Source organism: Epinephelus lanceolatus, chromosome 23, assembly GCF_041903045.1.
Source record: "Epinephelus lanceolatus isolate andai-2023 chromosome 23, ASM4190304v1, whole genome shotgun sequence".
NCBI lineage: Eukaryota > Metazoa > Chordata > Actinopteri > Perciformes > Serranidae > Epinephelus > Epinephelus lanceolatus.
The window spans coordinates 20377978-20401022 of record NC_135756.1 but is presented as its reverse complement, the minus strand read 5'-3'; the positions used below and the strand labels follow the sequence as shown (position 1 = coordinate 20401022).

The 23045-nt window shown below is 41.0% G+C and overlaps 1 protein-coding gene across 4 annotated transcripts in view; it reads right to left on the bottom strand.

The window, feature by feature from the left end:
- grm8a (glutamate receptor, metabotropic 8a) overlaps positions 1–23045 on the bottom strand; it is a 337808-nt gene that overhangs the window by 42013 nt on the left and 272750 nt on the right. For all 4 annotated transcript variants that reach the window (XM_078165099.1, XM_033615178.2, XM_078165097.1 and 1 more), the window contains exon 9: positions 3485–3624. In XM_078165099.1, the coding sequence (XP_078021225.1) occupies positions 3485–3624 (140 nt within the window). The remainder of the gene's footprint in view (positions 1–3484; positions 3625–23045) is intronic.

Here is a 23045-nt window from a genome sequence, read left to right as displayed (position 1 = left end):
GTACCTGCAGAAATTGCGTCTTCAGGGCAACTTGGAGAGCAATTAGCACAAGCAGATCCTCTGATCGCTTTCCTGAGAGCTGCCGGGCACAAAACTAACACCAGCGAGTCTGGAAGCCAGCAATCAGACCATAATCAGATCTGGCACAAATAGGCCATCTGTATTTCCTTCTGTGTGTGTGTGTCTGTGTGCATTTGTGCAAATGTTCTTCCATGTGTGCATTTAGTTTGTTTGTGCTTGTGTCATGCTGGCATTTTAGTGAATCCCTGAGCTTTCCGTATGTCTGGTATGTGCGGGTTTAATTTGTCCTTATGTGTGCGAGTGTTTGTAATTATACCCAGTCCCTGAGGTTCATCCGTTGCCGACGGGTGCTGAGTAAAATGGAGCGTTACTGTTTTAAACAGGCACACAATGTACCAGTCCAACGAAAACTAGTTAGGAGGAAAAACTCATCAGGGACAGAGAGAGTGGACTTGATTTGATCATTGACACACATATAGAAACACTCACACTTTCAGCATTTAAACACCAATATTGAGTTCCTGGCTGTTCACAACTCAGTGCTGCAAATATATCTGTCAGGAAAATAACTTAATGAGTGTAGAGGGTTTCAAACTGTTGAAACAGTTTTTACTGGGTGCTGTTTTTTCCTGTTTATTCAGTGTTTTTACTCGTTCTTTAATCATAGCCTTAACGGTTCTTGCAGAATTTTTACATACCTTAGTTTTGCAACAATAACCATAAATTATGCAGCGCCCAAAACAACATAGACCCGGTCATGAACCTCTCTTCAATTAATTACTTAAATGACAGAATAATAGCTGTTTGGGCATGTAGGACTCCGCTTTAATTAAAAACATCAACCTAACTGCATGTACATGTCCAAGTAGGCTACATACACTGATGAGCCCCAACATTAAAAAAACCCACTGACAGCTGAAGTGAATAACACTGATCATCTCATTACAATGAAATGTTCTGCTGGGAAGCTTTAAATCCTGGCATTGACGTCAATGCCACTTGACACTTGAGCCGATCGAGCATCTTTGGGACGTGCTGGTACTCCACCTCACAACCCAGAGGACTCAAAGGATCTGCTGCCAATGCAGCCCTGTCAATCAAACTCAACCTAGTAGAAATTGCACTAGCAATGTTTCATAGTTTAATTTGGTTCTAATACCCTCCTGCATCATTTATTAGAAGTATACCTTCATGGATTTAGTGGAGCATTATTAATTCTGGGTCAAAAGCAAAGTTTCAACATTTTGCAGTTACATGGTCTGAGTGAAATGATAATATTGGAGAGTCTATATTCACCTGTCCAGCATATCTGGTGTCTATTCCAAAGTGTTTCTGTTTTAAAAGGGTAATCTAATGTACTGCACCTGAATTTGGGGCACTACTACCCAACAACCTTTTTTTTTTGCCAAATTTTCCACTTACAGTTTGTGCCATACTGCTCCTATGGGTGTATCCACATCTAAATTGGGTATAACTTATTCTGTATAGTATCTATAACATCTGTGCCTCGTGATGATGTGCCAGAAAAAAGACATCCTGTACATCTTCGATGGGATTGGATAGGACACACATATGGGGCAATGGTGGAAACTTCTATTTGTTACGGTTGAAAACATTATGGGCAATTGGTGGTGATCGTGTTTTATGGGTCCAGCTCAGAATTGAAAAAGTGGTACCATCCAAGGTGGCAAATTCTAGTTTGGTATTACAAAAAACTTTATCACTAGATGATATTTCGACCCCTCTCAAGTGGCAGCTTTGTCACAGATATCAACAGTTAGACCACAGAATGAAAAAGCCAAGGCACTGGTTTGAAGTTTGGTCTCATAAAAGGTTTCAGTCTGAGTGCTGATATGCATCATGGTTTTAATGGACGAACAAATTTGTTCGTGCAGAAAACTCAATGATAACATGCTTTATAACCTAATTTTACTGACTTTGGTTGGATTTAAAAAGGTAATTTTGGGGTACCGGTACCCCCTAACTACACATATACATTCAGAACAGGTCATATCTGATGGTTATATGTGAAGGAACATCCTAAAAGCTAATATCTCAGAGCCAAGCCTGATCCAAGAAGGCACCACCGTAAATCGGACTTGGCTCTGGGGTATCAGCACGTCCCATAAATGCTCAATCACACTAGGATGTGGGGAATTCAGAGGCCAGAACGATGCCTTAAGCTCTTTGTCAGATTCTCCGGGCCATTCCAGTTTTGAGGTGTGGCATGGCGTATTGTCCTGCTGGAGTGTCCACTGCCATGAGGCGAAGTGCAGTGAGGGGTGTTCTTGGTCTGCATGTGTTTGGGTGGGTGGTGGTGTGTGTCAAATGGCATCCACATACATGTCAGGACCCAAGGTTTCCCAGTAGGATATTGGATTGTAAAAAGATAATCAATATTATTCACTTCACCTGTCAGTGGTTTTACTGTGGGCTGTTAAATGTGGCTGACCGGGTTAAGTCCAACCAAACATTTACCATGAAAGTCACTGATTTGACTCAAACTTTGCCTGTCGCACTGAGCTGTCCACACTTTATACTGATGACCATTCAAACAGTGTGTCGATCAGGAAAAGGTTCACCTGCTGCCATCACTACATCTGCCACAGTGCCTCCAAACCCAACTGGACTGTTAAACAAATCAAATCCATCTGTTAATTTGTCAACTGTCAAAGAGTCCAATCATGTGTGTCTTAACTATGTGTTATCCTACGTGTCGCTGCCGTTTCTCCCTCCCTCTCAGTCAGCCAGGCCGTCCATCAGGCAGAAAGCACTTTGTGGCTATTAGTCTTCTCATCTGTCATCTGGCCTTTCTAATGAAGTCCTGGGTGGATTCATAGCACCAAGCACAACGGCGCGCTCAGGAAGTGTGTTTGTGTGTGTGTGTGTGTGTGTGTGTGTGTGTGTGTGTGTGTGTGGAAGTCAGAGAATGAGAAACTAAGAGGAAAAAACAACAACAATGGGATTCCAGCTTTCTTGTGCTTTGAGTTATGTGTTTTTGCGTGGATGTATACGACGCTCAGGTGTACGCTCCAGTTTCTGTGCCAGCATTCACAGATTGTTTATGTCTGTTTGTGAGTGACCTTGTGTGGGTGTATGTCAGCGTGAGTATGTCCCTGCACAACACTCAGCATTCTGATAAGAAGAAAAAGCCATACTTCCTTGTAAAAATGCTCAATCCCAGCAAACTTTTGCATCTCAACGAAAGCAATATCTCAAACAAATCCAGCCCAGTGACAGGGGGATTCTGAATTCATGGCAGCTGCTTAAAGTGATGTTGAACTCTCATTCTGCCGAGGCATTTGGTCTATAATGCCTCAGAAGCTTCGATAAACCACTCGAATCAAAAAACATTCTGTAAAGGCATTTTTTCTTGATCACACAGAAGTTGTTAGAACTATTGCAGATGGAGAAGAAGGTTGAACATGCAGCAAGCTGGAAACACGTGTGCATAAAATCTCACTTTGAGGTGTAGTTTATTGGTCCAGGAGCCAATGACTCTGTACTCTGCAGTAGACCTGTTGGTGATCTGGTACTGGAAGATATCGTATCTTCCTGGAGCGTCTCCGTTCTCATTGAAAACCACTGGCGTGCCGGCACTTCCTGTAACAAAGGCAGAAGATGTTGGAGATACGGTCAACTCCGGTTACACTTTGATTGGCGCTCAAATGGTTCAATTTTTTATCAAGAACTATTCATTTAAAAATAAAAAAGTTTCATAAGATTTGGTGGGCACATCTTTTAAAATATTGGAAGATGTGTCCTCCTCAAGCTGCATTTCCTCTGAAGAATATATTGCCTTGTTAAGAGTTCACAAGATCTTTTGAAAGACAAAAGTACACCTAAGCAGCACGATGACAAACACCACCAGGAACTTCTCAGATTTGGGAAAAAATACAGTTATATGTAACAAAATGTATGGACTACAGCTATCGGCCACTTATAAACTGCCGAAGTCTTTATATTTATGTGCTGAAAGAGACCGTACCGTGCTTGAGGGAAATATAGAAAGGATAGAAACATTTACACAGTGTTAATTATACCAATATCTGATTAGAAATATACAGTTTGCTTAATATGTTATCTATACAGGCAACAGTCTTCTTATTGAGTCTTCTCAATACTTTCATAGTACATAGCTCCATTCATCTTCCCTCTGATAATTCGGATTCTTCTGGTACCACAAGAAAAGAACCAGGCCTATACCATAATGCTTCCACCTCTGAACTTCACTAGAGTTTGGGTATTTTTCAGGTCATATGTAGAGCCAATTCTTCTCTAAACATGTCGTCTTATATTCAAACAGCTTGTTTGAAGTTTGCTACATGACTTTTGGAGAATTCTTTAAATGCTAGTGTGATCAGACGAGACAAAAAAATTACTTATACAATACCACACGTCATGTTTAGAAAAGAACTGGCTCCACATGACTAAAAATACAGAAACTACAGTGAAGTTTCTTTTCTTTCTTTTCTTCTTTTAACTCATTATTTCAGCAAATTCCCAAATTTATTTACAACTAATATACAACCATCCCCGGTCTCACCCAATTAAATAAATAAGTAATAAACCCAGTGTGTCTTGACGTGTTGAATATATTGTGTAAATTGTATATTTTTCTTATTTTAATTTCTACTTATGTATATACTGTGCTGTACATTGTTGCATTATACACATATTTTTCTATTTATAAACCTTACATACTAGTTGTATAAGCTGTAATGTGGCTTAAGGCACATCATTTTATATTTTCTACATGCTCTATATTTTTACATACTTTGCACTTTATATTTGTTATTTCTACTTCAACAGTTCCCTACACGTTACATCAGAGCAACTGTAACGTATTGCATCAGTACAGTATTTCTGAAATCTGGTTTCTCTTCTCATGGTACCAACAGAATCCAAAGTATCACCGGAAAGATGAATAGAGCCATGTACAGGAAATAATGTTGAGAAGAATCTGTTGCCATCCACCAGGACGATGCGGATAAGGCACAGCTCGAACTTCCGCCAGGACAACGATTCAAAACATACTGCACAAGAGACTTGTTGCTTCAAAGGAAGACAATACAGGTGTTGAAATGTTCTAGTCAATCACCAGACTTCAACCTAATAGAACATTTGGGGCACGAACTGAAGCTCAAGATTCACCATCGGCATCATCAAGATTTAAAGATGGTGCGTGTGGAGGAATGAGCCAAAACTCCACCTGAAGACAGTGAGACTTTAGTGTCTTTGTACAGGAAGTGTCATGAAGCTGGCATTGCATTTTTATGGATTGGAAAGTAACAAAGGAGTTTTATTGAGTTAATACCAATGTTTGGTCTAAATTTCATGTGAATAGTTATAGGAAATAAGACATTATACCTCAGCAGAGAGGCCTGAATACACAAATTACATACATGAGGTACGTATAAATATAATGAAGTAATATTTCCCCAGGTGCTGTGTTAAGGAGCCGATATGGAAAAAGAACTGTCCCCTTTAGTCTTTAATCTAGGCTGTGTTGTAATATACCTGCGTGTGTGTGTGTGTGCCGTAGAGTGTGATCGAATATGCACACGCATGGATAAGTTTATGTTTCCTCTAAGGTTTAGTTTTCTCAGCGCCAATAAGGCTGAACACAAACCTTTTATCCTTCTCCCCCTCAGTCTTACTCGCCTTCTGTCTTTTATGTAGCAATACAATCAAATCAGACTGCCGAATCTGGCGTAGCATAAAGGAAATCCAATTACAGTGAGCATGAGGAGGAAGCACTGCATTATGGAAATTCCACCTGTGTACTATAAGTCATTGATATGGCGGGAAGATGCTGAGGATATATATACAGTCGGAGAGAAACAGTGTGAAGATGAAGATCGCAAATCGACTAAGGGGATGAAAATAGAGGCTGACAAAGGAGAGTGTCAGGAAGACAGAGGGAGAGAAGAAAGCGCAGAAAACATCAAGAGAGAAAAAAAATGAAAGAAAACAGAAAAGTGTTTGAGATTAAAACTGAAATGGAATTGAAAGACAGATTAAAAGAGGAAAGATAGGACAGGAGGAACTAATCACACAGAGAGGAGAAAAGAAAGACAACGGAAGAAGAGAAGAGAGAGGCAAAGGCTCCTTCACTGTCATCCTAAGTAATGAGAGATATGTATAATGGGCAACAGGAAGAATAAGCAAGAATGAGTAGGACTCATATTGAGAGAGAGACCGAGTAAGAAAGATGAATGGAGGAAGACTGAATCAATAGAGAGACAAAGTTGAGGTCTCAATCTCTCATTGCGACCACGAGTTATGAATGAGGTCCCTTTCTACGAGACGAAGTACATGTCCAACTGTAACTATCATCACTCCCAATGTTCCTCCTCACACACACACACTCACACTCATGGACATGCATATTACTAAACTCATGGATCCTGTCCAACGCAGTCTTTTCCCTCTTTAACTCTAACCCTGCCTGTACTACATAGCAAAAGGAGGTATAAACTCACAGCGAGCCACCGTAGGAGAGGCTCAATTAGTGTGATATCCACAGACTTCTTTATAACCCAAATTGCATTGATTTGAATCTAGCATAGCATATGTTTGGTGTGTACTTAATGGGCTTGCTGGGCAAAACACTTCTGCTGTCTCTTTTTCTTAATTACTGTGCTTGCGTTGTCGTGGGTGCACAGGATGACGTTATCGATGTCTTCATAAATGCTACAAATACAATACGCCATAGCAACTGTGCAGTTTTCTCTAGCAAGCACATTCATCAAACTCACATACCATAGCAAACACCTGGAAATTCAACCTGGTCTCACTTCCACTTAAGGCCTTTGCACACTGAGCCCGTTTTTTCCGTCCTAAATCATTGCACGTCTAAAATCAAATATGTTGTGGCAATTGATTCGCACACCGAGTCCCAAACTTTCATTGGTCATTAAAGCATTCGGAACAGGTTCAAGTTTTGTGTTTTTTCACATCTGTAAGAAGCCTTTAGAGACGTTTGACCATGAGTCAGTGAAGAAGTGTGGCGGTGGGACACAGCAGTGACAAGACAGTGCAACAGGCTGCACAGAATGATTTCATGACTCAGACAGCTCACGTTCAACAGGTCAGACAGTAATACTCAGGTGGATGATGATGAAGAGGAGGAGAATGTAGACCGCACACAAAATGTGGAGGACAGCTCCGCCTCTTCATGCAGCTGCAAAGCCAAATGAAAGACAGGGAGGGAGTGGTGACAGCCAGAAAGGTAGTGTTGAGTTATTTTGGTTTTCAGCCTCAAAGCCTGCCTAAACTTGACCTGGCATAGAGGACGACAGAGGATGCTGAACAACTCCATTCATTTTTCCTTTTTCTTTAATAAAGCAGTTGGATTCCACAAAAACAAAATCAGTCAACTCAATCAGTATCTCTTTTGAACAAAAATCAATCCGATTCAAATCAAATCAGTAAGTTATTACCAATCAATAAATTTAATCAAATTCCATCCAGCAAACAAACTCATAATTGAATCATGTCGACTTAAACCTTTAAATGTATATACACACCACTGAACTATAGATTCTGCCGTCAAGCTAATCAAATTTAATCCATCAACAGAATTAACAAACTAAACTATCTTCAGCCACCATACACAACTCAGTCATAAACCACAAACACATGAAATGCTCGTCTAAATAAGGTGAACAAACATTTTTAACCTGATGAGACGCCATTGCAAAAAAAAAACCCAAAAATAACCTGCACCACAATGAACGAATGAGTGAAACTATGAATGGATTGCTCACTTTCCCTAATAACATCACATCTCACAAACATATATTTTAATTGTGCAGATCAAATTAATTAATTAATCAATCAAAAGTACACATACCAGTAGCGTCTCTGCAGTCATCTAGCATTGATACATCAAAAATTTGCCTGGCTTGTCTCTACCTGCATGCCAGGGGCCTGAGTTGCCACACCTATTCAAATTAATTTCCTCAACACTGCCCTCTTGTGCTAAATCTAGTCTAAATACAACAAAAGCATGAAAAGAAAGAAAAGACAGTCTATTAACTCAAGACTTGACAGGTAGAGAGTGGAAAGAGGCAAAGGAGGAAACACGTCTGTTCATTTTGTCAAGTACTGCGAATTTTCACACCGAATAGAACAATAAAATGCATTGGAATCAGTGTGCAAGGTTTCTGTGGGTAATGATTTTTTTTTTTTCGGATGACAGATTAAAAATATACATCTGAAAAAACAGACTAAGTGTGCAAAGACTCAGTGGCCCTCAGCGTCAGATACCGACGCACCGAGGCACCCTTTAGCAGGCTTATCGGACTCACTGGGCGGCAGCATTCTTTGATACTCCGAGCAACTGTTGTAATAAAGAGCAAGAAAGTCCAGGGTGGCTGCTTGTTTGAACTTGTTTCGCCATGAATCTTTGGTCTGAACTGGGCTTTTATATATGATTCAGAGCAGAATTATAAAGCTGATGACAACAGTTAGGGAAGATAACCCTGGAGGAAGTGAAACCTATGACCAGAATAGCCACGCTTATGAATCTTACTCACATTAGGCTTACCTTTGCATTAAATTAAATTGTTACACTAACTATTCCCCATTTTTCTGGGGACCCTTGGAACTCCCTCAAGGACCCCTGGTTGAGAACCACTGGCCTAAACCTAGGGTAGTTGACCTAAAAATGACATTTTCTACCTATGTTATAAGTTTGTTTTGAAAAGAGACGGTATGCATTTGACAAGCAAAACCACGTTTCTCCCTTCTCTCTATCTCAAATCATCTCCCTCCCTTTTGTCTTCCAGATCTCCGTATCTTTTTAATCTTTTCTTCTTTTTCCCTCATTTTGTGCAAAATAGGCACAGGGAAACACAAATGAGTTTTTCTGTTTACCTCATCCAACTGAAAAAGAATTAGCTACAGGAAATATTCATGCCCGTCGGACTAGAAACTACAACCACCAAATCTTATTTCCTTCTCATCTGCTTTCATTTACTGCAATGTCCATTTGATTTTTCATCATCTCTTCATGCCTTCCCTTTGTTCCTACCTGCCATCCTCACATTTACCAACTCTCTCTTTTTATCCGGCTCCACACTTGCTTGTCTTCTTTACTCTGTTTACTTAAGGAATTCCTTAAATCACTCCCTTCTTCCCTTGTTTTATCAATCTATCTTAATCTGCTTTGGTCTTTCTCCTCTTACCTGACCCTTTTCCTTTCTTCCTCTCTTCCTTGCACCAACATGTTTATATTTAACATAAAAAAAAAAATAAATCATCGTTAACAGGGCCAAATAAGAGGGGAGGCAATTAAGTAATTAAAAATTTCGTCAGATATTATACAGGGCACAGCAACAAGGGCCTGCCTTCAGCTACTTGATTGGTCAGTAAAAAAACATCACAAAAAGGTTTATTTCTCACCCAGTGATGAGCATATCATCATTTTCTCACCACTCTCCTATTGGCCGACTCTCTTCTAATGTTCCCTTTGCACCAATCATACCTCTTTAGAGCCAGTTAGTGATGCAGCAGCTAAAACAGTTGTTTGGAGCAGAGACATGCTGGCAGCTTCTCTAAATTATGCTGCACAAAAGCAGACGGTTTGCTCTGAAAGCAGTGGTTACCATGAGTAGAAAATGATTATTCAATCTCGTAGTGTTTGTACTATTTGTTGGCAATTTCTGAGTAAGGTGGATAAAGACAGCTCACTTTTAAAAGCAGCAGCAATTACTGCAAACACACATACAATAGGCATGACAGGAGCTGGCAGCATCGAGCCAATATGCTTGGAAAACAGGTAGCTGACAACCCCTCATCAGTTCTGATTAATGTTTTGGTTTAAGAGATGCATGGAAAGGCTTACTGGCCTAATGAATTTCCATTTGGGTTTTGTTTTGTTTATACAACACATTTCCAGAAAATGTTGCCTGCAACAAGGGCATGTGGAGATTTACTGAGCTGCTAAAAATGCATCATAAATTCACTTACATAAAATAATCATGTACTATTTTATTGTTCTTTATGAAGAACATTAAATCAAAATTGTGAATGTGTGAATGCACTCTGGCTGCACTGTGTGTCAACAGCGTGGGAGCAGTGACATATCAATGTGCCGATATCCACAACTTTCCGCTTTCGTTGCTGTGACCTTGAACAATGAATGATTTACTTGTCACCCTGGCAACACTTCTCCTCCACTTCATCCTGTAGTGATACCTACAGTACCAATTTCAGTTATCAAAGGTTAGATGCTGCACTGCAGAAATATGTTTCTGCCAAAATCTTAAAGTTTATAAAGTTTATGTTATATAGTCTGTATAAAAGCAACATAATCCAACAACTGGTATTTTTGCAATTTGGCAGCCATACAGATTCAGAGTGGTACGCCACTGTGGTAAGTGCAGCCTTTAGTTAGTCACTGTAGCAACTCAGTCAGTCACTCAGTCAGCACAAACCTCAGCGCCAGGTGTCTGATCCCAGACTGCCCTAACTCCCTGCTGAATAAGCAAACTGTTGCTGCTGTAACACAGGTTAGACCAAGCACTGCCGCTGACCCTTTGTGCTGGTTTATGCTGGCTGAATTTGAGTTGCTAAAGCTGGTACCTGAAGGTCCATCGGAGCTGTAGTCTCCAAGTGGCTAGTACTCACTAGATAATTCTTATCTCATTTGTGATCTGACAACAGAGAAAGAGAGAGCGTAGAAAGGAGGGGCTGAGCGAATCAATGCACTGCCTACAGCTCTACAATGGAATAAGATTTTACCCATTTTAAATAGTGGGGAAAAAAATAATTAAAAAAAAAAAGAGTGAATCAATACGTGGCGGTCATTGATGATATTGTGGCAGCCGCTAAAAATAAATAATGTAAAGGAAACACTCGGTACAGGCTGGGATTTACACTCTACTGTCTGATTGTTGCTGCTGTTTTCCCGTTAGCTGTGAGACAAATCGCTACTACTACGTCAGAACAGTGCACACAGCTTGCAGCCCTGCGTTAGCTTGCTCTGTTACAAAGTATGTATATACATATATATATATGTATATATATATATATATATATATATATATATATATATATATATATATATATATATATATATACATATATATATATATGTATATATATATATATATATATATATATATATATATAACATTGAAGATCCACTCATTACTAAAAGTGTATGTGATATAAAAACTAAAGTAATGGTCAAAGTTGTCACAGTGAAATTTAAGGTGTGCTGATGGATTCACGTCATCAACTCATGCACTAAGTAACATAACAAGTAAAATTCCACCTTAAAAGTTGCCGGCAGTCAGCCCAGAAAATTAAGTTGTTTTTTCCTCAGACTCCAGCTGCTGCGAGAGGCAGCAAAACATCCTTTCATTTTATAGTTACCGTTTACTAATACATGTAAAACTCTCCACGGTATGAACAGTGGTTACATGAGCCTCAAAACCAGCCACAGCTCAGCCCTGAGCAGAGTGACCGTCCGCTACTGACCAATCAACAGACTGCAGTGTTCACAGCTCCACCTTTTAGTACCAGATCTGTGTGCTAGGTACCCCAACAGAGGGGCGACCAAAAATGGGGACAGTACAGAACAGTTCCATTGGTACCATCCACAACTTTTCACAGTGGAAATGGAAAAAAAGCGTACCGAACTGAACTGAACCGTACTGCTCAGTAGAAACGGGGATCATGTGAACCCCCACAGTCAGGTCAGGGACAGCCCAGCGTGCCCCCGACAGCTTGACAGCAATTGTGACACTTTGTAGCTTGTAATGTTAAAGAGCTCCAACAGCTACTCAATACAATGAACAGTGCTCCAAAGTGGTTTGTTGAATTTTGTTGTGCCTTTGAAATGAAAAGGATCTTCCCTATGAAAGATGTTAATATCCGCCTGTGTTGCGCTGCAGGAGAGGGTTACCTATGGTTACCTCTCTCGGGAGACCCGACCCGCTCATCAAAGTTACATTGTGCAGAAAGAAGCATTCGTGCACGGATTGGAAATGAAAGAGGCAACATTCTCCCTATTACAAGTCAGTGTACCATCTAACTGGTTTTGAAGCTGTAATTTTAGGGTAAACAGGCTGCTTAATGTTGCTTCAAAACACATTTTTGTTCTTACTTCACAAACAATCACACTAGAGTCACACAACACAACGCTTAGTGTTTCTCCATGTCCACAATTATTACTTACATATCACTGAAAGGGCATTTTGTCGGCATTATTAACAAATTACATTCCTCTGTGTGCAATGTAGTCATTCTGGCTTCACTGATGTCTTTGTCGACTTGTTAAAACTTTTACTCCAATAGGATTTTCTTTCGAAGTAAACTTTTCCTCGACTAAGTTTTCGCCCAAAAGCCCAACTCAATTCAAAAGTAATTTATTTTAAAAGTGCATTTTGATACTCTACCTTTATAACACCCTACAGTCTTAATTATATCTTTTATGTAAACCATTTTCTGTGACTATTGATGATATTGTCACCAGTGTACCTTAAAAATTCCTGTGCTTATTTCTTCACCTCATCTGGATTTAGTTGGCAAGCCGACAAGCTCCTAAACGACACAAAAAAGTGCCTGAGAGGCAAGCAGGCAGATTTATGTTTACAAAATGCATTGTTTCACTCCCTCTGATTTAAAGAAATAACTGTGAAATTTCTCGGTTTGATTTCTTATTTGGTGGAGGCTGGGTGCTCAGATTGGGCTGCTCGAGCGCGGTGAGAATGTCTAATCATTTCAATAGAAGAGGAATCGACGTGTGCATTTAAAGTGCAAGCATATGTTCCTCTAGACTTGGTTCAACTCCCCAGGTTTTCTCGTTGCAACAGCAAAGCGCTGCGGTGACACAGGCACAAACTCTGCTGTGGTGTCCCCGAGCAAGATACTGTTTCCCTGCCTGCCAGAGGCGCTGCTCTGTAGCTTCCCCCCAGAGTTGGAGGCTTTCCCTTTGGGAATCAACAACAGGATATCACAAGAAACCCACAACTCTCACAACTTTCCTCTACATTTGCAAGGGAAGCTCACCTTTTGCTTCAATAATGTAGCAGGATATCTACTAACGAATGAAAGATTTCACGCAATGGAGCCAGTGTGAATTTAAATTTTGCTGAAATGGACTGGCAGGCAGAGACAAACTTTCAGACTTGTGAAAAAAGAGTGAAACAGGAATATTGGCACAGGAAAGTCGATAAAGAATTGATTTGCGTTGCCACTAAGTTCAAATATATTCAACGTCAGTCACACCCATCAGAATCCGACTAACCCAAGAGAGAGAAGGAGACAGAGTAAGAGATAAGGATAAAAGCGAGCAAGAAAGCAGAAACGCCTCGACCCTTAGCCAGCTTAACAGCTACAGAGACAAAAGAAGAGAGAAAAAAGATGGAGGAAAATGAGTGATGAGGAAGATAGAAGTAAAAAGAAGAGTAAGCAGGTCTGTGGGAGAGCATCAAACCCTGCCTGTCTGACAGAGACGCAGAGACAGCGACTTAAAAGCAAAAGAGGAGGGAAAATGAGGGTGAACAAGGGAGAATATGTGCGAATATCACATAGCCAGCGAGCTGAAAAGACTCCAAACTTTTGTAGTTTGACAGAAAAATGGGGGAAAAAGCAAGATGTTGGGGGAAAAAAACGGATGGGGAGCCACAGAAGTACAGAAATGTGTGAGAATATCAATTAGCATAGGCCTTAAAACCTCCCCGTCTGATGGAGATGGAAACAGGCAGATGGAAGGAGAGGGGCCGAGGGACAGACAGAGTGTATGAACAACCTCTCCCCCTGTTACTGGAGCTACAGAGACAAGGGGAGAGGAAAAAGAGACGGAGAGAAAGAAGCAGAAGGGCTGTTAAAAAAGCCCTCAGCCTTGCCTGGTTCACTTTAGCAACAATAGCAAGCCTTGGTATCAGATGCTAAATGTTTATGACGGGGAGATGTAAAGACGACAATGCAGCATGCATTAATAAAACATGGGCCTGTGTCTGTTTGGAGTTCTCGCCAACAGGCTCCCATCTGTGTGAGAGAACGACGGTCACAAACGGACAGTGAAAGACACACAAAAAGAGAATAAGGAATGACAGGAGAAAAGTAATAATGAAGCCTGAGCTCATCCCGCAATGAAATTGTGTCATTTCCACACAAGTCTCTGGCGGAGGAGGTAACTGAGGCTGAGCAGCTGCTTAACTCGAGACCTCGTTGCGTATCTCTGCACTCTTCCCTCCTCTTTTCTGCATTTTCTATCACATAAATCCACTCTTTTTGCAGTCTGTTTTCAGCGTTTCCTTCAATCCAGTTCTCACTGCTCGCTGTTTAACTCTCCTTATGGCCAGCCCTCCCTCCTTCCACAGCAGCTGTTTCTCCTTCCTCTCCTCTTCTGTTCAAAGCATCTTCTGCCTCTCCATCCCCTCCTCTCCCTCTTTACCTCTGAGCCCCATTTCATCCCACCACTCACCATCCACGAAAACGACCCATTTTCTCCCGTCCATTACTATGTGCATTTCCAAAGTACTTCAACTTTCTCCTCCCACCCGCCTATCCATCCCTTCTTCTATAATCATCCCTTCTTTTGTCAGCCTCTCTGTTATCAGCATGTCTTGTCTAAGCAGAAAAAAGGCAGGCAGAAAGAAACAGAGCAGATAATAGAACGGGCCAAAGAAACAATAAATGTTTGAGGAGGATCCAGATCTCACTGTCGATGAAAAAGAAACACTGCTAAGTAGTGAAAGTGAGATTAAGATGGAGAGAGGGAGGGCTGAAACAAAAGAAAGACTGTCAAGAAAAGGTAAAACGAGAGGGTATTTACCGAAGAAGCACGGCACACTTTCAGCAGACACATCAACTTATGCGTGAAACACACAAGCGCGCACGGCACAAGGCAGCTTTGTGTGGCAATCACCAGTAATTACAGAAAACTAATTTAAGGAGCCTTCATCTGTGTCATGATCTGCATTCACTGCAGTCTCGGAGAAAACAGGAAAGAGAGGAGTAAAAAAAAAAGAAGAAGAGGCAATGAAAACAGAGGGAGAGGGCCACTATTAAGTTGATCAAAAGAGACAAAACAGCCTGAACGCGGGATGGAAATACAATTTAGAGGGAGCGAAAGCGAGGGAGAGGAGAAATAAACAAAACGAGGAACAAGGAGTCACATTACCAAACTTGACAGAGGAAAAGAGGGAGGACAGGGGTGAAAGAGAGCCTGAATAGTAATGATGAGGATATTACACTTGCTTTATTCTCATGTAGCAACACATGACATATAGTCCTGTATAGCACACAGAGATGGCATATATATACAGTGCCCTCCAAAAGTATTGGAACAGTGAGTCCAATTCGTTTACTTTTGTTGTAGACTGAAAACATTTGGGTTTGACATCAAAAGATGAATATGAGACAAGAGATCAACATTTCAGCTTTTATTTCCAGGTATTTACATCTGGATCTGATACACAACTTAGAAGATAGCATTATTTGTAATGGAACACAAATTTTTTAGGTGAGCAAAAGTATTGGAACATATAAACTTAAAATAGATTAAAGTGAATGAGATTTAATATTTAGTTGCAAATCCTTTGCTTTCAATAACTGCATCAAGCCTGTGACCCATTGACATCACCAAACTTTTGCATTCTTCTTTTGTGATGCTTTTCCAGGCTTTCACCGCAGCCTCTTTCAGTTGTTGTTTGTTTTGAGGGGTTACTCCCTTCAGTCTCCTCTTCAGCAGGTAAAATGCATGCTCTATTGGGTTTAAGTCTGGAGACTGACTTGGCCAGTCTAAAACCTTCCACTTCTTGCCCCTGATGAACTCCTTTGTTGTTTTGGCAGTGTGTTTTGGGTCGTTATCTTGCTGCATGATGAAGGATCTCCCAATCAGTTTGGTTGCATCTTTCTTTAAATTAGCAGACAAAATGTTTCTGTAGACTTCTGAGTTCATTTTGCTGCTGCCATCATGTGTTACATCATCAATGAAGATGAAAGAGCCCGTCCCAGAAGAAGCCATGCAAGCCCAAGCCATGACATTACCTCCACCGTGTTTCACAGATGAGCTTGTGTGTTTGGGATCATGAGCAGATCCTTTCTTTCTCCAAACTTTCGCCTTTCCATCACTTTGGAAAAAGTTAATCTTTGTCTCATCAGTCCATAAAACTTTTTCCCAGAATTTTTGAAGCTCATCTCTGTACCTTTTGGCAAATTCCAGCCTGGCCTTCCTATTCTTCTTGCTAATGAGTGGTTTGCATCATCTGGTGTAGCCTCTGTACTTTTGTTCATGAAGTCTTCTGCGAACAGTAGATTGTGATACCTTCACTCCTGCCCTCTGGAGGTTGTTGCTGATGTCACTAACAGTTGTTTCAGGGTCTTTCTTTACAGCTCTCACAATGTTTCTGTCATCAACTGCTGATGTTTTCCTTGGTCTACCTGTTCGACGTCTGTTGCTTAGTACACCAGTGGTTTCTTTCTTCTTCAGGACATTCCAAATGGTTGTACTGGCTATGGCCAATGTTTGTGCAATGGCTCTGATTGATTGTCCATCTTCTCTCAGATTCACAATTGCTTCTTTTTCACCCATAGACAGCTCTCTGGTTTTCATGTAGGTTCCACCTCTAAATGCAGTCTGCACAGGCAAAACCTATTGTACCCAATCTGAAACTGAGCTCAGACATTCAGTGCTATTTATTGTATGAATAATCAATGTAATTGGGAAACACCTGGGCAACAAAACACACCTGTCAGTCACATGTTCCAATACTTTTGCTCTCATGAAAAATGGGTGGGTTCAAACAAAAGGTGCTATCTTCTAAGTTGTGTATCAGATCCAGATGTAAATACCTGGAAATAAAAGCTGAAATGTTGATCTCTTGTCCCATATTCATCTTTTGATTTCAAACCCAAATATTTTCAGTCTACAACAAAAATAAAGGAATTGGCCTCACTGTTCCAACACTTTTGGAGGGCACTGTATGTTTATATGACTGTTTATGTGTGTGCAAGCATCAGAGTTATAGAAATAACTGGCCTTTGAAATAGATGCATCTGTTCCTACCCTCTTATATTGGACTTTGGACTGTGGGAGGAAGCCGGAGCACCCTGAGAAAACCCACACTGACAGTAAGAACATGCAAACTCCACACAGAAGGGCTCCCCCACCCTGGGTTCAAACCAGAAACCCTCTTGCTGTGAGGTGACAATGCTAACCACTGCACCACTGTGCCGCCAAACAATCCAAACAATCAGAGTGGTCATATTTTGGGGGAGCAGAGTCTCTGATATACACCCCTCTACCGGCATGGCATATTGCCACGATGGGGGTGTACTTGGGGCCTGTCCCAATACCCACACTTTCCCTAGAAATACCCACTTGCACTTGGTTGTGTGCGTTCACGTTTAGGCTAGTGGTGTCCCAAAACCAAACTGAGGTAGTGGAAGTGTTTTCAACACTTAAAACCCACCCTAGATTCCAAGGGAGCCCCGACCCACACTTTCAACGAAGTGGAAGATGAAATTTCCCAGAACACCTTGCAAAGTCAGCAACTTCGGCAAGTTTTGGAAAACAATTTGTTACTGTACAATCGGAATGTAGGCTATACAAACAACAGATGGTTGGACTAGCGTAAACGCATCAGCAACTCGGTTGAACACAGCGTCAAAATATTTAGACAAATCGACTTACCCAAACAAAATCGATCAGAACTAGAAAACGTCTTAGGTGCCTCCTGTTTTCAGCATTTCTTCTCTGTTGATTCATCACAAGGAGAACAATAAACATAGCACACGCCACAACACAAGCCCTGGAGCCGGCATTTTCAAACCTGAATGACTACCAGTATCTTGCGTCGCTACTACATGTGACATATGCCTGCACGTCTGCCACGCCGATTTGCATGAAGTGGTGTCTCATTTCTTAGGGAAAGATCTCTACCCTAATATTTCTTACCTCCCTCATCAAGGGTTATCTCGCAAACGAGGGCACTCAATACCAAGTGGAAGATTTACGGGGTAGAAATGGGATTGGGCCTTGGTCTATAACTCTGTTGGTACCATGTAAAGTGGCATCCAGATGAGCGCCAGAACCCAAGGTTTCCCAGTGAAAACTTGCATTGTAACAGGATGATCAAAGTCATTCACTTCACCTGTCGGTGGTTTTAATGCTTTGGCTGATTGGTGTCCTTCTTTGTCCTCCCCTTTGGCCCCACCTCCATCCATCCATCCATCCATCCATCCATCCATCCATCCCAGGAGTACAGTATATCATTTGTATTATAGCATCGCACACACTGGTGTTAGTGTGTTTGCCTGCACGGCACTGTCTGTCAGAAGATTAGGTGTGCTTGTATTTTCCCTGTCTCTACAGCTGACAGTGTCACATTTTATCCGGTTAAATCTAATCTCAGTCAACAACACATTCATGACACAAAAATATATATATATGTACGGTGTCAAAAAAGCAGCACAGATGTGAGATTTAGTGGTGTCTTAGGATATGCAATAACAAATTATTATCCCCGCTTCTCATTTCCTCAAACTCAATTCAGGTTGTTTGTGTGTCTGGGTGGATACATGTCTGCCTGTCTACTGTATTCATTTTGGCTTTCTGTTTGATTGCTTTTATATCTGCCTATTCTTATTCTGTTTTCTTATCTAAAATTATATTCAGGGAATGATCCCCTTTCAGAAATTAGCTCGGTTGCAGTGGCAAGAGGTAATATATAACAGTGAGACGATAATGAGGAGGGTAATAGAAAACAGTGTATGGAGGAATACAGGCTATATATAAACTCAAAAAAAAAAAAAAAAAAAAAAAAAAGCTTTCAGTCTCTATGTCATTAAATTGACACTATATGTTCTGACTTTCGATCATTATAATGGAACTGTTTGGGCGGTCTGTCAGTCTGTCCGTCCGCCTGACTGTCTATCACTCTCTAACCACACTGAAATAATTCAACAGCCAACTTAGTATCCAGCTTCAGCTCACAGTGGATGTGAATTGCTCCTCATGGGATGTTCACTATGAGGGAGCACTACCAAGGTAGACAAGGTGATACCACCTGTACAAAGCTGGACATTGTGTCAGTAATCTCCTACTTACTACCTGCGGCTTGTAAGTGAGCAGCATGTAGTAAGTACGAGATAGGAGGTTAATGTTTGAGTCTATGTGCCAGAGGGACGGATGTGAACACACACAAGACCTGTATGATGTAATGTATTATTAAAATACCCACATTGTAATGGATAAGGCTTGGTGTTATTTGATATTCGGGCTATTGTATGTGACATTAAGGGAAATATTCTTTGTCTTGCTGTCAAGTATGAAGCTAGAGGCAGGACACAATTAGCTTAGTTTAGCAAGAAAGATGGAAACAGGGGGAACAAGTTAGCCGGGTTTTCTTCAAATCTCTTCACCCAAATACACTGAATAGCTCGCTCTTAAAGGGACACTTTGCAGATTTTCAACCAGCTCTGTATAACAATGTGGGTAGTGTGTAAATGAACTGTGGTGAACTTCCCTTCATCTCACCAGCGCACAGATCTCGGTGGGTGCAGTGCAGTGCATTCTGGTGGTTGTAGGTTTTCCACCTTTTGAACAAAAGCAAATGCCACAACCCCATTGTCTGTTTTATCTCTTCGTGTAGCACCAGTTTCAAAAGTATTTGCTTCTTTCTACTGCAAATGAAAAGACCATCTTTCCAGCAGTGAAATATTTCTTTAAACCACAAATTGTTTTTATACATTGTGTTGTGTATGAATTTAGAAAACAAGATGTGTTAAACAGTGACCTTTACTTTTAAACTTACATTCTTCATGCTATACTAAGCTAATCGCCTCCTGCCTCTACCTCCATTTTTAACAGACTGATACAAGACAACAGACGTGTGATATCAATTTTATCATCTCTGTCTAAAAACACATTAAGGGCTGTGACTAATGATTATTTTCACTTTCAATTAATCTGCCAATTATTCCTGAATTAATAAATTGCTTTGTTTGTGCATAAAATGTCAGAAAATTGGTGCTTTAGTTCCCCGTAGCTCTAAGTGATGTATTTCGAAAGTCTGTTTAATTTGATTAACAGTCTAAAACCCAATGATATTCACTTAACTGTGATGTATGACACACATTTCAGGATAGAATCAGCAAATGTTGGGAATTTCTGCCTGAAAGATGACGAAAAATTTGATTCATTATCCAAATAATTGCATGTTAATTTTCTGCTGACTGACTAATTATTGCAGCTCTAAAGCCTGCTTCCAAAAATGTCAAAATTGGTGTTGTCCTGTTTTGTAAAGACTTCTCTCTCTACAACAAAGTGATACACATCTCCGTAACTGTTTCAGTCTGCAGCTGTAGCCCTGATCCAACTGTTCACTTGGTTTGCCATTCTGTGTGGCTGAGTGACTCAGACGGCCCTGGTTCTATAGCCAGGACTATAATTACTATCAATTTCACCTTGTGTTTCAAGAGAGACAATCACAATACAGGTGCTGTCATGAAGGTTTGTTTGTTTCTATTCTGGTGTATCTGCTGTCAAACAACAGCCCAACACTAGAAAAGGAAGGTTGAACTGAGGTTTGGGAATGCTACGTGCTAACAAAAGCTAACTATTGTATCTGATATGCTATATCGAGACCCTTATTTCACACCTGCACGTTAACCACGTAGGCCGGTAAGACCGCCCTAATGACGTGAGCTCGACCTCAACATTCTGTTTCACTCTCTGTCAGTCTGGATGAGGTACCGCCCCAAACACTTTCCAGAAATTGGGGCCAATCAAGGATATACACCATAGTTGACAGCATAAGCATCCAATCAGGGACTGCACTGTAATTGATGACATAAAATGGAGGCCGCCACTTGCAGGATAGTAATGGTGGCTCCTGAAGCAACTACCGCTAAGACACAGAGTCAATAACAACAGTTAAACAAGAACAGGAGTACGAATTTGTAGACTTTATCGGAGGAAAAGACATTTTCACCGTTCTGCTGACTGGATTTGGCAAAAGCTTGTTTTGTCAACTGGCTTTGCTAGTGATGACGAAGATGTTCCCCAGTGTTTTGTCATGCTGAGTGGCTGAAGGAGTTTGTCTGCCAAGGCAACAACTCTCGCCCACAAGTGTTTGGGCTGCACCAAGTCCAGACTGATACAAAAAGCAAAACAGAATGTTGAGCTCACGTCATCAGGATGGTCATACAGGGCTACTACACACTGGCATTGTGTGGTGGCTATACCAAACAGAAAGTAAGTACGAAAAGAGCTCTGGCAGCAACACAAGGTTGGCTTTGTAGCAACACCGGCAAGTGAAATGACATCAGTCATTGTTGTGCAATGTTTATGACATGACAACTGCAAGAAAAACAAGTTTTAAAACGTCATGAAACATCCATCAGGCTTCTCCCTTCTCGGTTTAAACTCAGACATTCTTTCTCTCTCCATCGTCTCCTTCCCAAGGTTGCCCTGACCCAGGAAAGTTAAGCATTTCTAAGTTCCTACGCCTACTGCTTCACCATCTATTTCTCTATTTGCCTGTCTCCTCTGCTATCTTTCTCTCAGGAAGGATATGTTAACTCAAGAGTCTGTCTGTCTCTCCCATCTCTTTCTTTCTAATGCCATACCCTATGAAAGATAAAATTCACCCTTCTCATTGTTTTCTCCCAGTTTCTTGCTTCTCAAGGTTACAAAGCCCTAGTATAGTCTGATATATCCCAGTCAGCCATCCTCTCCCTCTCTCTCTTTTTATGCAGCCAGTCCTCATGTACTGCGTGGCTCCATTTTATTGTATGACAGTTCCCTTTGCTTGCCAAATGGAGACTTGTAGATGACTCGTTTCATCTGTTTCCTTCCATCCTAAGCTGTTATTAGCTGAGCAAAGTTCATCTTGCTTTTATCTCTCAACCCCCAACACACCCTCCCTCATTGTCTTTTGCACTTGCTTTGTCTCTCCTGCCAATAAGCTTTCACATTTTCCTCACCAGCTGTCCATCTTTTTTCTCCATCTATGTCCTCTCATTCTCTCCCCCCCTTCCACCTGCACTTTGCCGTCCTCTCTTCTCCATATGTTCTTCCTTCTATCTCCCCCCAAGGTTATTACAACCAGATAGACTCCCCACTCCCATAACCCCCTGTCTCCTTCACTCCTTCTTTTCAATATCATTAATGACTGGTCAAGTTCATCATCTTCAAGCAAGTTACTCCTCTAGTGCTGCCTTCCTCTGTCTCTGTCTCTCTGAGGTCATTATGAGCCAGTGAGCTTCATCATCTCCTACTTCTCTCTCCCTCCCCAAGGTTGTACAGGCAGGTGTAAAGTTCAGCTCCTCAAAGTCAAGCCGCTCTAATTAGTGCAAGTTGGTTCCCATGGTGATGTCCATCTTGTCTCCCGGCAGGAGATATAACCTAGCAGTGATGCGCTCACACAGAGTTTTCTTGCATGACAAACACCCACACTTGTGTGAAAGATAAACGGTGGGGGGGCAAAAATGGGGACGGTACTGAATGATGCCATTGGTACCATCCACAGCTTTTCACAGTGGAAACAGAAAAAAAGCGCAAGGATCTGAACTGTACTGTACCATACTGCTCGGTGGAAACAGAGCTTAAGAGGTGATCTTTGTTCAGTTAAATCTGGACCATTAAATTGTATCTGGACCATTAATTTTATTTACTTGTATTTAAGGGGAGCTTAAACTTAAGACTGTCAAATTACCAAATCGTGACATGATGACAAAACATAATTTAAACACTGCCACATCCAAGCAGGGAGTCCATACAACACTTAACTACTCTAAGACAGTCCTCGTGCAAAACTGGCTCAAATCTGATTTTTCATTTCCATATGTAACCTTAGATCTGTTTGTTTGTTTGTTTTTCTCATAACAATGTGAACAGCCGAAATTACATGGAACCTGATATTCTCAATTCTGATTTGGGCCATTTCACATGTGGTCCTAAATCAGATACAGGACTGATTTTTTGAAATGCAACCTCAGACTGAGCAGTCATATTGGAATTCATGCAACTTCAATGTCACTCTAAAACGACATTC